At 44.2% G+C, this 15458-nt stretch overlaps 1 protein-coding gene across 7 annotated transcripts in view; it reads right to left on the reverse strand.

Moving 5' to 3' along the window:
* Window positions 1–15458, reverse strand: part of LAMA2 (laminin subunit alpha 2) — a 3858378-nt gene that overhangs the window by 340457 nt on the left and 3502463 nt on the right. For all 7 annotated transcript variants that reach the window (XM_086927001.1, XM_086926997.1, XM_086927002.1 and 4 more), the window contains one exon: window positions 14176–14338. In XM_086927001.1, coding sequence (XP_086783127.1) covers window positions 14176–14338 — 163 coding nt within the window. The remainder of the gene's footprint in view (window positions 1–14175; window positions 14339–15458) is intronic.

Here is a 15458-nt window from a genome sequence, read left to right on the forward strand (position 1 = left end):
GTGAACAAACCTGAGCCAGGGAATCTTTAGCGCCCCTTCCAACCTAATGCAATCTTGGAGGATATCTCTGTTTAGATGGGTCTGTTCTCTGACCCATATCCTGTGCCATAGGAGTATTGGTTCCAATTTGATAAGGTCCACTATGTAAGGCAAACCCAATTCCTCATGCACACAAATGAGGACATGCCATGGGGAACTGAAAGGATGGACCGCAGGAAGGCATTTTCTACAGTTTGTAGGGGGAGGGAATTGACAAAGCCCCACACCCCAGCCCCGCACATCGCCGCAGATAAACACTGCACCTTGTATATCAGCAAGAGTTCCCCCGGTGGCTTCCTTCCCAGCTTCTTCACGAAAATGGCTAGGGCCCTAGTTGAAAGCTAAAACCAAATTTTTTCATCTCAATGGCGCTAGTCCAGGTGTCACTCTGATTAAAAAGGACACCAAGATACAAAAAGGTTCTTGTTGACGCTAGTTTCCTACCGTCCAGGCAGATGTCCCTACCTGTTTCCCTTTGTGTCCGTATTCCGCAGCTCATTACGAAGGCCTTTGAGAAATTGATGCTTAAACCCAAATCCAACATGAAGGCATTAAAGCTCTCCAGAGCCCTTTACAGACTCTTTCTCATGCATGGCATTAAGACAGCATCGTTGGCGTACAAGAAGGGCGGTATGGGTCCCACCTACTTGAGGAAAATCTTGTCCACTCTTTCCGAGAGAGTCGGCCAATCCTTTAATATATAAATTAAAAAGGAAAGGGGCCAGGACACAGCCCTGCCTAACCCCTCTCCTTACGGGGAATTCTTCTGTGTACTGGCCCTCCACCCCGTATCTAACACTGGCTGAGACTCCCTCATAAAAGCACTGCAAAAAGGCAATAATGTTGTGGTCCACCCCTAGGCTACAGGCATCTCCCACAACCTGTTATGTATTACAGACTCAAAAGCAGCTGTTAAATCAATGAAGACTAGATAAAGATTCCCCTTTTTAGCTCTTGTATATTTCCCTATAATAATGGCCAGGTTTAAGCTCTGTTCTCTGGTGCCCAGCCCCTCCCGAAAACCATACTGAAGGTCTGACAAAACCTGAGTTTCGGCTGCCCAGTCCTGTAAGTGCTGCAAGACAACATGTCTCGCCACCTTCACCCTAGAATCAAGTAGGGAAATTGGTCTGTAACAACCAGGGTCTGGACAATTACCTTTCTTGAATATCGGGACTATGATGGACTCCACCCACGTGTTTGGGAATGTAGTACAAGCACTTGCATTAATCAGTTGGGTTAGTAGCGGCCCCCATAGCTGGGCGTTGAATTTAAATAGATCAAGTGGAACCCTGTCGGGGCTCAGTGCCTTACCGCCCTGGCTTCGAGCAAGGGCTAAGTCTACTTCATCCAGCGTTACATGAAGGATGCCTTGGTATCCAGAAAATTCTCCCGGGGATTGATAATCATGGGTGGTTGAGCCATTATAAACTGCACAGAAAAGGCTAACCCAGTCTTTTTCTGGGATCGCAATCTCGATCGCAGAACCATCTCCCCCACTCAAAGGAGGAGCCCTTACTACCTTCCAGAACGTTGTGCGGCTACATGGAGCGAAACCCAAGCCTCCTTACTCAAGTACCTTTTTCTATCGGCAATTGCCTTCTTATAGCCTAATTCTTGCCCTCCTAAACCCCGCCCCCCCCCCCCCAGGCGATCTCGGTTGTCTATGAAGGTCTGTCTTCAGATTAGAGTGTGCTTCAGTACAGGCAGTATTAAACCAGCATGGAGTTTTTGGCTTATTACAACATTGAGCGCTCAGTAAACTCCTAACCTCTTTAGTTATCTCGAGGAAGGAGTGCACTATGTCATCTGATGTGGAAAGCTCACGCAGGCAGATGTCAAAAGCAGATTTATGTGTCAAGATAAGTTGTTTTATCAGTGCCTCAGGGTCAACTTTGGACCAACGAAGGGCATAACCATTCTTTTTCTTCAGCTCCAGGGTACCCATCACCTGATGTGCTGGTTTCTTACCCATAAAATCTTGGGTGGGTAGAAATAGGTTGAGGCAAAGGGTATAATGGTCACTCAAAGCGATGCCCCCTATCATAAAGGAAAATAGCCTTGGGCAAGGGTATATGAAGCTAACATAAAATCAGTGGTAGAAACAAAGCCTCTACCATTGAAAGTTGAGGACATAGCCACAGGGGTAGGGACCAGATAATTAACAAATCCCAGATCGTACCGAGCCATTAATTCATTAAAAAGTCTGCCAGCCTTTGTGTGTGAGAAATGACAATTAGGATCCCCCTCTTTATTTTAAGACCACAAATTCTGGAGTCAACTGATTTACACATTGCACAATTAAAGTCTCCAGCAGAATAATCATAGTGTCCTTTTGTCTCAAATTGCAAATAGCGTCTAAGGTCTCACCAGTCCTTATAAGCTCAAACCCAAGCTCCCCCGCTGGAACATTATTATGAAAATGTACCAGAAGAAGACACTGTGAGTGATTTAAAAATAATTGGATAATGTGATAGTAACAGTCCCCTGCACAGAATACAATCTTATCTGCTCCTAACTTGTTAGAAATGTATGTGCACAGCCCTTCCTTGAGCCTACCTCCGAGCCCCCTCACCGCAGTAGTATTAAAAGTCATGTAGCCGTTAATATGTGTTGCCTCTATCTCCCATGTTTCCTGTACGGACAAGATGTCAATACTTGCAATAATGTCACACCACAATGGGTTTAGAATCTTGGAGCGCAACCCTGCAATGTTCCAAGATGTGATACTGACAGGAGTGGTTACAGTTGGTGGGGTTGTGCTCACTTGTGGTGTAGGGGGATGGTTACTTGAGCTGTGTAGATACCCCACGTTAGAGTTGGTGGTGCTGTTCAATCTCAGAACATCTGGAGGAATTACTGCAGACAGGCCCCCCAACGATTATACAAAGTTGAAAGGGGAAATGGATTAATCACAGTGCTAGGGCTAACTGTCCTCTGTCCTATTAAGCTGAGCATTAGGGCTGGTCACTGGCTTTTCAAGCCCCCCCTCTGCTGTTTCAATTTGCTGTAAGGGAGTTGTCAGTCAATCAACCTCTTCCAAAATTTTGAGGGGTTCAAACGGGTTACTTACAGGGATTGGGTAGGTATGATAAAGAGGACCTACACTGGGGCCCCCCGAACGATGCTGAGTGTATCTTGGGGGATGGTAAAAGAAAACCAATGGGACAATACTTAGCCCCTTATTTCTAACTGGCCAGTGGCCCACCCTGGTCAGAATGGTACGAATAAATGCTGCGGATCCAAAAGAGAGAACCACACAATTGCCTGCCAATGACTTGTCAGTATGTCTCACCCACCCTATCCGATGAGCTATTCTGAACTCAGAAAATAGCTCAGTTGTCAAGCCTGTTTTCCCGCTTAGATAGTGCAAAGATTTATTACGTAATGCGGACCAATGTTCAAACTCCCCTTGCAGCAGCGGGGGGACATTGACCAAGACTATAGTGAGAGGGGTCGCTTCCTGTGGGAGATGTAATACTTTCGGGCCCATAAAGCCCCCTCCTATAGCCCTCTGGGGTCCTAAATCCGAACCTGGTAAGACCCCCCGGGCCCGCCTTATGTGATAACTGTTGGTAAGGGTTAGATGTTAGGCTAGTAGCTTTCAGATTAGCCTGTGGATTAACCTACTGCCAGACAAGATAAGGGCACGCCGAGAATCCTGCCAAAGATTGTGAGGGGACTGCCTCGCTAGAAGCAGGACATACTGGGCTAGGTCGCAGGCTTGCGCATGGGAGGGCCCCTAGAGATATAGGGGGCTTATGGTTAGCACTATTCAGGGGAAGATTATAACCAGAACCTTCTAAAGAGGTGGGTGGGACCTTAGGGACAGGTTGACGGGGGCCTTGTGATGTTGCGGGGGATGATTCATAAGCCTTTCCAGGTTAGCTAGTCTATCCTCAATATTATTAAGGGTGGCTGCTAGCGGGCTCACAACGTCTGAAAAGATTTCTTCCAGCTTCTGCCAAAACACCCGAGTTTGCGAGGCTAGGGGGCAGGTGGTAGCCGCCTCTACAGGATGTGGACGCTCAGGGGAGGGCACACGAGCGCCCGTTGTCATCACCGGTTCCGACGAGGTGGGCTGTTTGTTAACTTGCCTAGCATTACCCGTCACCTTTTTTTTCTTCCCTGGGGGGTTTGACCACGATGGTTGATTTCTTTTTAGCTTTTTGACCCCTGGTGATAAATTTAGGCCCTCCTTGTTCACTTCCTGTGAGTCATGTGAGTGGTCACAGGAAGAGGCTATTATAATACATTCGGGGGTGGGTGATATCGTGGAATGACATACAGCAGGTAAGTTAGCTTCCTGAACAGACATTGATGGAAATGGGCCAACTAATGTGGCTCAATGATTAGTCTACGTTCTGTTGGCGCTATTTCGTGCATTAATGCGGCTTCAGCCGCCCGCGTCAAGAATGCATCCAAGGTACCCAAAACCCCCTTTCCTGGTAAGAGACTGTCTCTTGGTCATTGTGCATAGCCCTTATAGTTGTATAAGCCCCAATAATCTACAATGTCAAAACAAAAATAGAGTCCCGTTCACACAATGGCAAGCTTAACACAGCAGGAAACTTCACAGAGTCTCACCAGTTAAGGTAATCGGGTAGTAAGTGTCAGTGGGGTTGCCCAGCCCGGCCTCCTGCGGCCCCTGACGTTCACAGACGGGCCCACCCTTGGTCCGGGCTTGGTCCGGGCTGTGTCCTGTGCACGTCCCATGCCACGTGGAGAGAGGCAGCGCTTTATGCGCGATCACCACGCCCCCCCCCCCCCATCACTCGCGGCAGCTGTGAACAAAGTGCTGCACCCTGGGAGTTGGAGTCCGCTTCCAAGGTGATGTTGGCAAGCACCGGGAAAAGAAGCCGATCAGTCCGGGAAAAGAAGGAGATCAGTCCTAGGAACGCGTCCCACCAGGAACAAAAAGGGCTCCACCAAGGTTAGAAACAGGTAGGAAGATTTAGCAAGGGCTCCCGCACCACGTGTGAAGAGGCAGCGCTTTACGCACAATCACCAAGCCTCCCCCTCACTCGCGGCAGCTGTGAACAAAGTGTTGCACATTGGGAGTTGGAGTCCGCTCCCAAGGTAATGTCGGCAAGCACCGGGAAAAGAAGATGATCAGTCCGGGAAAAGAAGGAGATCAGTCCTAGGACCGCGCCCCACCAGGAGCAAAAGGAGCCCTGGGACTTGGAGTCCGCTCCACCAAGGTTAGCAGCAGGTTGGCAAAAGAAGGGGCATCTGAAAACGGAGAGCCACTGGACCAAAGAGTCCTTAGGTTACCTAAGATGCAAGTAACCAATAGCACCATATGGTGATACATTTGAAATGACTGTACTTAGCTCAGATGGTTTGAATGTCACCCAATTAGTGCTTAAAAGATGAGAGGGGAGCTCAATATGTGGAGAGAGATCCCAGGCATAGACGCTTATTCAAAAATGTATCTTAGGTTCAGAGCCGGTCTAATTCTGCGCTCTTGACGGCCAGCCCGGTCCAGAAAACTGTAAGTGGGAAACAACACACTTTTACTTTCAACCTATCTGATCACCCTAGAGAGGCTAGATTGTCCTGAAGAGAACCCAGTATTTCAAAATGGCCTGAAATTCCATCAACGCCAGTGACAGCTGGTACATAATAGGGGAGGCAGTGAAAATAAATTATAACACTTACCGCTGAACAGCCCCCGTCTCTCCTCGTCATCTCTCCTAGGCTTTTCTTCCTGACTCCCGGAAGCAGGAAGCACAGAGGCTCCCCTAAGCCAATTACGATACTGCAGTCACCAGCACAGCACAGCATCGGGATTGGTCTGAGGGGCCTAAGTCCCCACTAAAACAGGGTGTGGGAGCCTGAGCATGTTCTCCACCCAGACTGTGCAATTTGCCAAGTGGAGAACATGCTAAGTTCGGCAGGCCCAAGACGACTGGCCAAACCATCATGCGCACTTAAGAGCAAATATTTCCTCCTTCCCATTCTCTGACAGCCCAGCCCCTTACCACCCTAACCTGGCTTATACTGAAAAATAAAACAATGATAACATTGCGGTATTATCATTTTATTTTTCCTTTTTTGCAAAGCTGCAAATCAGTGGGGCAGCGCTCTTCTGCCTTATTGGAGGAGCTGTAGCTGAACAACGCCCTGGCATATCGACTAAAATTGGCATGAACAATCTAGTTTTATGTAGCCCAACGATATGTGTGCTCTAGAACACATCTTAAAGTGCACTGCTTCTCTTTTTTTTATTTTTTTTTTTATTGAGCAACATTCAGTCAAAAGATACAGCAATACATATTCGTCAAATATATAAAAAGTACTTCAAACATATTAAGACATCAAAAATAATAGCCAAGCATATTAATAACTATATCACCCATAAAAGGAATATGATAGCATAGCAAGAAGGGAAAAACAGAATTAAATATATCCTGTATCGTATATTTCAATAAATTAAACAGTGTAATCCAATCAGGTCAAGATGAGACAATAAGGACAGGAGGCCTCACATTAGAATACCAGTTGGAGATTGGGGCCCAGATCTGGGTTCCAAGAAATCTAGTTTTTTTACCTCTAGTGCCATAGATTGAGATCTCCTGTTTATAAGTGACCAGAAAACGACTAAGCCACATCTGAAATGTAGGTGGCTCTAGGTCCTTCCAACGGGCAGCAAGAATAATACGAAAAATTGCAGTAGCTAAAAACATGGACCTTTGCTCCTCAATACTATGACCGAGAGAATCATCATGTCCCATCACATAAAGGGTTACTGAATCTCGTATATTCCGTCCAAAAACCTGGGCCCAGAATCTCATAATCATCATTTTTAATAGATCTAGTTTGGGGCATTCGGCGAACATATGAATTAAATTCGCTTGAGGTTGTCTACATCTTGGGCAGTTGTCATCAGCCCGTAAACCCCAGGAGAACAATTTTGCCGGTGTATAGTAAAGATTATATATAACTCTATAGTATTGGACTTTAAGGTTGGAGGCAATGAACAGTTTTGATGATAGGGCCAAAGAAAAATCAATATCTATATTTGGATTACCCAGCCTTAGAGCCCAAGCTTGTTCCACCCGCTCTAAATCATCCTTAGTATTTTCAATCAATAACCGATATAGGCTACCTATTCTAGTAGATCGTTTTCCAATGACTGAGAAAAAATGAATATTATCTAATTCTATTCTGGGAACACAATTACGAATACTCGTAAGCACTTGAAAGTATTTAAGAAAATCAGTAGCAGGAATAGTATACTTCTGCTGAAGCCAATCAAAGGTGGTAGTATTTTCTTGGCTAAAAAAGTCTGCCACTGTCTTAATGCCTAAATTTTCCCACCTCCGGGAGGTACTATCATTAAGGCAGGCCGGAAGGATCGAACTATTCCACAAGGGGGTGTATTTTGTAAATTTTGGAATATCTAGTTGTTTAGATACAGATTTCCAAACCTTCCACGCATCAGTAATTACCTTTAACTTAATTTTTTTGAAGTACGATGGTTCAACCTGCCTTAAGAATAGCCCTTGGCATTTAGTCCCCAGACTAAGCTCGTAAATTGAGGGGATATAAAATGCTCTAGTAGTTGGAGTGGATATTTTACAATTTAACAGAGGACCCATGTGTTGAATAAGTGTTGCCCATAGATATAAAGTTAGGCTAGGGATAGCTACCCCCCCCTTTCTAGAGGTAGAGTTAGGAGTGGTAAGGCTCTTCTAACCTTCCCAAAACTCCAGATGAATTAAGACATGGAGGAGTCAAGAATCTTAATAAAGCTACCTCCAGCCAATAGCGGAATTGTTCGGAACAAGTAGAGTATTCTTGGAAAGATATTCATTTTTAAGTAGTTGGCCCTTCCAATTATAGACAGATGTAAATTATCCACTCTCCTAAGATCTTCTTTTATTTTGTTAATCAAGGGGGTGTAGTTAAGATGGTTGATTTCGTTCACATCAGAGGATATACATACACCTAAGTATGTTGCCTGTTTCACTTTATAGGGGCTTTCAAATGTCGTATTACTTGTACATAGGACCATTGTTTTATCCCTGTTAAGGGAATAGCCTGAATAACTGCCAAAAGTGTGAGTAATTAATTCAATTTCATTGATTGCCTCAGTTGGATTAGTTGTTAAGACGGCCACGTCATCGGCATAGGCCAACATTTTTGTCGAAAACAGGCCCACCGTGACAGGTTGGATAACGGGTGAAGAAAGTAATTTTAAGATTAGGGGATTGATGTAGAGGGCAAATAATATCGGGGAGCAGGGACAACCCTGCCTTGTGCCTCTTTGTATCTCAATAAACTCCGACTCAGAACCACAGATGGAAAGTTTTGCCTTTGGACCTACATACAAGGCCTTTATGGCTTTGATAAACTTAGACCCAAAATTATTAAGTTCCAAGATGTTCCACAAAAATTGCCAAGAGACACGGTCGAATTACTTCTCGGCATCGAGAAGGATCATCGACATCCTGCCCCCCGTGGCGCCCATGATGTCAAAGAGGGTAATGGCTCTACGGGTATGATCTGTGGTGCCCTTTCCCGGAATAAAGCCATGCTGCCACGGGGAGACAAGACACTCGACAACCCGACTCAGCCGATTAGCTAAGACCTTGGCGTACAGTTTTGAGTCGAAGTTTATAAGAGATATGGGCCTATATGAAGATGGAAGCTGGGGCGGTTTGCCTTTTTTTAGAAAAAATCGCTATATTGGTGTATTTCCAGGACTCAGGCGGTGTTGCATGATATTGGATCCCTAGAAACAGATCCAATAAATAGGGAAGTATTTGTTTGCCCAGTAACTTGTAAAGGTCCAAGGGGATTTTATCAGGACCTGCGGCTTTACCGCTTGCGAGCTCAGCCAATGCAAGCTCCAGCTCCGTAATTGAGATTTCTCTTTCCAGTTCTTCTTTGACTGATTCCTCAATCAGTAAATTGGGATCTATCTCTGACATCCAGTTGTTAAGAAAGGTTTTTAAATCTCTACCGGAATATGAATCTTCACTTTGATATAGCTTTTGATAATATTTCCGGAAAGCCTCTGCTATATCCTGTGAGGACGTGTATTGCTGACCCTCGTACTCAATCATCTTTATATTATTATAAGATTGTTTTTGGCGTGTACGGAGGGCTAACTGCCTACCTACGTTTTCTCCGGATTCATATAAACTGCTTTTGTTTGCTTTGTAAGTTTCTGCGGCTTTCCGGATTAAAGAGCTATTGATTTCAGTCTTCAAGACTAATATTTTATGAAGAGTGTCAGTAGCTACATCTCCTTGGTGGATCTGGGTGGCATGATAAGCCTCAAGATTAGATAGCTCCCGCTTGAGCTCAAGGTTGTTGTTATCCTCTATTTTTTTACTTTTGGCAACAAATGATATTGTTTCACCCCTTAATGCTGCTTTAAAACAGTCCCAGACAATCAATCTGGATGCGCTATATTGATTGCAGTCAAAAAAACCCTGGGCCCAAGATGTTATATGGGTTATATATTCCAGGTTGACAAGTAGCTTTCTGTCAAAGGACCATTGTGGTTTAGGTCTATTAAAACTGGGTAAATCAAAAATAAGGGTAAGTGCGTTATGATCCGAGATTGTTTTTGGAGACTTGATTATATCCAGTAATTCCAAGTCCGCCAAAGAAGTCATAATGTAATCAATTCGAACATATTTGTTTTGCGGATATGAAAAAAAAGTAAAACCAGAATCGTGATGTTTCCTCAAGTCCCAAACATCCAGCAAATTGTGGCTATCCATCAATTGGCGTATGGCCCTATATACCTTAGGTTTACGTCCGTTGTATTTCTGAGGAAATCGGTTATGTACAAAGGTCCCTAGGAAATGTTAAAGTCTCCACAGAGAATGAGAGGACCAGGCCAGGAGGCTAATTCTATATCAAGATCGCTAAACAATAAGGGATCATCTAGATTTGATCCGTATATCGTACATATAGTAGGACCTGATTCTAATTGCGCTATAACCCATCTGCCATGTTTGTCGGCCAATTTGCATCTAGGATCACCAAGTGCAGGTTTTGCTAAAATTGCAACCCCCCTTGTTTTAGATGTTTGAGAAGTGGCTACGATCACATTGTAACCTGGGATCTTTAACAGTTCTTTATCAGAATCAGCAATATGGGTTTCCTGTAAGCAAAGAATATCAACAGGATCTTGTCGCAGTAGTTGATATAGTTGTGCCCTTTTATTTCGATCGTTAAGACCTGCGATATTCCAGCTGCAGAGTTTTACTCTCCCCATTTAGGATGGTATATCCCAGACCTGATCATTACAACACAGTAAAACATGTAAACACATATATAGAGCCGCTGGTTCATAATCTGACTTTTTACTATCATTTGATCCCATATACAAAAAAAAATTGCTTGACATTGTCTTATTTGATTGAAGTTGCTCATTCGCTTGAGCAATGTCAGAGCCAGGGGTCTCCTCAGAGTTTAGCGCTCCAGCTCTTTTCAGCGCTAGCTCTCGATCACGCCGCTCGGGTTTTAGAAGCAGCAGCGGCAGCCGTAGCAGCGGCGTTCTTTGGGGCCATTCTGTTTGTGTTCGTTTGATAGGCGAAATCACCGCCGAGAAAGCAGGCAGAGTCAATCACGGCCACGGGACCAGCCAGCGAGCGCCCACACTGCGGCAATCAAAGGCGTCTCTTGCAAGTCGGGTGCGCCCAACAAGTCTCAGCACGGCAATACCAATTAACGAGGACAGAAAGGACAGGCATGATCGCAGTACCAAGAACGCCGCTATATCCACCGAGTCCAGTTAATCCTCAGCACGGAGCCCCTCCATCCGGTTCAGCGCCGTCAGAAACAATCCGAAAGTAAGTTTGGGCGTTACGTTGTTACATTTTTGCATTCCTATGTAACAGGCTTGTATCAGGCTTTATTATTCATTCTGTTGAGCCCGTATTAAGTTTTGGCTACGTCGTCTGATGTTTTCCTCCGACCTTTGTAACCGGCACCTCTCAAATCATCGCGCCATGGGGTACTGGTCAGCGGAGCTTCTCGCAGCGGTCTAGAGCGCCGCCGCCATCTTGCCAGACCCTCAAGTGCACTGCTTCTCAAGGATGTTCAATATATACAGGATGTTCTACCCACCAAGGTGAAGTAAATTATGATAATATGTGGAAAAGCTTTTTTGCTAGAAATAATCCAGAAATATTGGAGATCTATCTATTGTGAACACTGACCTAATGTGTCCTTGAAGGCAAAGCTTGAACTGGCATTGGCTTCCAATGATGGAAAGGCAGGGTCATGTACAACTGTAATTAAAAAATATCCTCTAATTTGATTAAAGATCCATGTTTTACTTGATGCTCTTCATACAGATCTCCTATCCTACATTTCAAAAGAATAGCAAAGTTTCCAAAATGTTTTGCCTTCTCACCTAAAAACATAGAAAAACTCCACCACAACTTTTGCTGTTGTGGTGCTCAATGCATGACTTTGACACGTAATACCTTCATGACCTTGATAAACACCTCTTTAGAAATGATCTATGTAGACCATTGTAGCAAACAAGAACCCTGACGTTAAAGGTTATTTTAGGGTCATGCTGTACTGTCTGCTCACCATGTATTTTAGTGGTGCCATCTTACTTGTGCTGTATCATTGATCACTGTTGTTTAATAAGACACCAATCAAATGTAGGCACTTTTATCCATTCTACAGATGCTTATTTTTTTGTTTTTCATTGAAAGCTTTTCAGGTTTTCATGAACTGAATGTGAGCCATTACCCCGTTTGGAAAGATTTACCTAATCAAAATGTAAATATATTTAATTTTGTGTCTTTTTTTTTTTTAGATAGACATAACTTTGGAACTAGAAATGACTTACACAAGGAAATATTTGACAGAGCGCTGAAAATTTTCAGACACTCGTCCCCAGTCACAGGTCTGGGTTGAATCCATCATCATTCTTTAGCTCACTTCACCACCTCAGTTCAGACCCAGCTATATGCAAATCATTCTTGACCCTGTGCCTCATGGGAACAGTCCAGCCAGAACTGCCAATCCAGGTCTTCCCTGAACCGGAAACAAGCATCCTGGGACCGGTTTCTGGGTAACACCCTTCATCAGCCAGGCTAGCTTGAATCCAGTGGCAAAGTGAGCAAGGGACCCACGCCTGGGCATACCCAGCGAACTTAGGGCGAACAAAGCAAACACAAGGAGATGAAACTTTTCTGACACTCACCCCCAGTCACAGATCTGGGTTGAATCCATCATTGTTCTTTACCTCACCTCGCCACCCCAGTTCAGACACAAAGGTTTGTCAATACCTTGCGAACAGGCACAACTTTTTAAGGAACACATTGCTTCACTATGAAGGAAGCAATGCATACAATTTTCAGATCAAATCATAGGCAGTGTAGAATTTGCACCCTTGCCAATAAGACTATTTATGAATGGCTTGGTTCATAAATATCTGAAAGACACTTTCCTTCCTCATGTTATGTGCAAAAGTCAACTGCACTGCCTTCTAGGGACTTTCCTGCTCAACATTAAGGGTAGGTTTTTAGGGGGTGAGGCAGTGATATTTGGCATTAGGTCGTGACTAATACCAATGAGCATCTATCGCTTGGCTTCTAAAATATTTCATTTTTCACAATATGGCCCAGTCTGTGGGAATGTGCATTTTTTTAAGTCATCCTGTTCGTAGGCTACCAAGTGTATCATGGGAGGAAGGGCATTGGTTAGGTTGTAGCGAGATGAGAGCCAGGAGCGGCTCCTCCGTTATTGCTGAGGTGTGCCGCGCCACTAGGTGGTAGCAGAGGAAAACATTTGAAAAATAAAATGATACTTAACTAATGTTATTATAATTTTATTTTTCTTCTTACCTGCGGCTGCTAGCGGCATGTCATAGGGTAAGGCCATGCATTATACAACAGCAGTGGGCAGGCCAGATGATGGGCACTACTAAGTGCGCATGACTTTTTGGCCGGCCGTGTTCGGCTGGCCAAATTGTAATGCACCCTTAGCATTTCTTCACTGGGCTGTATTTTACAGCATGGTAGAGAAAATCCACAGACTCTCAGGCACAGTCTGAGTGCCAAACCACGACGCTGAGTCCAATCCCTGCGCTGCTGTCATTAGCATGAGAGAAGTAGAGAAGTGTTAAGAATTGCCATATGGGAGCCTGCGCAGTGTGTTCAGCTCGGGACCGGATCGGCGAGAGGAGCAATGCGTCAGGTAAGTTCTCTATTTTATTTTTTATCTTGTCTGTACCCAAACAACCCCTCCTCAATCCCCCCCCCCCCCCCCCCGCCCCACTGTTTTGGATCCTGTGCAGACGCCACTGATGAGAGCTCTTCTACCAGCCCCTCTATGTGAGGAGATATTGTCAGTAACTTAACAGCTGGACATAAGCCGTCTGGGTCTACATCAAAGGCAGGAAGGCCATCATTGTCCTCTTAGAGCAGCTCACTACTCTGCGAAAACTTGGCTATAAACTTCTTCTGTGTAACACAACATACTATTACGATCCTGGTGTTCCCCTGTGGCCTGCATATAATCTCATACTCTTTATGGTATTTGTTGTAACTTCCCTGGACACCCCCAGAGTGGTCCTGAACACTCCCAGAGTGGTCCTGGCCATTTCCAGAATTGTGAGACTCAAGCTGATCCCCCTAGGCGCTCTGTTAGACTCAGAAGGTCACCTCCTCGCCTCCAGGATTAGGTCCTTAAGTAGAATTCTTACCTATGCCTTAATTATTTTTCTCGTGTTTGTCTCATCCTTCAGCGCTCAGTTTGTCTTTTCAATTTGCATTTATGCTTTTCCTCTTCCTTATTTCTTCCTCTTTTCCTTTGCTCGATAAAAGGAAGACGTGTTGTAACTTCCCCTTTTAATTAGTTGTTTCTTTTTAAGAATGTTAACTATGTCAGCATCGGAACGCATTGACCTCAGTAGGAGGATTGAGCAGTAGCGCTCGGCTGCTGACATGGGCTGTCTGGTGGGTGTTTAATAAAACCTGTGAGAAATTACAGAACATTCCTCGTTTTATTAGTATTTTGCTAATTTTGGTAGCTTTTGACTCATGCACGTTTGTGGGCCTGATGGAAGTAGTCCATTTGTAGGTAAGGCAAATTATTGACACCATATAAAATCATAAATACACAGCAAAGATTCTCAGAAGAACATACCAGATCATGTGTGGCAAGATACATCAACAAGGAACTCGAGGAAAACGTCTTAAACTTAAACATGATGGTGGAAATGTTGGGGTTCCAGCGTATTGGACGACTGACCAAGGCATAGCCCTCTCCATCAAACTGAACGGTGCCCTCGCTGTCTGCGACCTGTGGGCTGCAAAAACAGGAGATTGCATAATACATTTATGTAGCATAATTGAGCATGAACTAAAATATGACGTCACGTCTGAGTCTAAGCTTCAGTCTTTGACTATGACACTCATGCAAAAAAAAAAACTCAGGAGGCATCTAATATATATTAACACATGTGATTCTTTCCATTTTTGTTTGTGGTACGTTCGTAGCACTGCTAGAATAAACGTTTATACTAGGGCAGTGAATATATTTGGTCGCTGTTTTTTTGGAACACCTGTACTAATACACATTCAGACTTCTATTCATATAGTACAAAGGTAAAATTGCAGTTTAATACCACAGTCGAGTTAACTGGACTTGGGGAAAAATGGTTTACTGACTCATGCATTACATATATGGCAGTTACTTTACACATGGAGACAATTCTCCTAATGGTCACAAGGCCTCTTCATCAATATGAGTTTATCAGACGGCACACATTTAACCCCTTGTATCTTGGTTTTGATTATATAACTATTTTAAAGCAAATACACATGAAACAATGCCCTGACCTAAACCATATATTCCAATGCCCAGAATGTAGGATGCTAATAATCACCATTGTTGTGGGAGGGGAGGGGTAACATGCTCACTCAAAATTCACATCTCGTGAGTCGTGGTCCCTCCCACACTCAATAATAGTAATAAATTGCATATTACACTCTGTGCATCTGCATATATATAATTACACATCTTGTGCACCATACCCATCTTGTGCACCATCAAATGGAAATCCATAGGCATATAGGTAGGAACAGGAGTAGCAGGGGGATTTATCAACACTCATTTTTTAGAGTGAGGCGAACTTGTGGGACAAGGCACTGAGGAGCCAGCAGGCCTGGTTTAACTGAATTTCTTTTTGACGCACGGCTAAACCAGACATCAGAATGGACAAGAACCCATGCTCAGAATCACCCACGGGCTTTCAGAGTGGGCGAGTGTTCGCTGCGCATGTCCATCCATTATCAGATGAGTGAGAATATAGGAAGTCCTTGGTGCATCATAAATCCCTTATTTTTCTCTGCGTGAGTAGGACGATAGCTATTCATTTGACAAATCAAACAACCAGAATACGTTCTTTTTTCTGCCTTTACACAATT

The sequence above is a fragment of the Lissotriton vulgaris genome, chromosome 6 (assembly GCF_964263255.1).
Source record: "Lissotriton vulgaris chromosome 6, aLisVul1.2, whole genome shotgun sequence".
NCBI lineage: Eukaryota > Metazoa > Chordata > Amphibia > Caudata > Salamandridae > Lissotriton > Lissotriton vulgaris.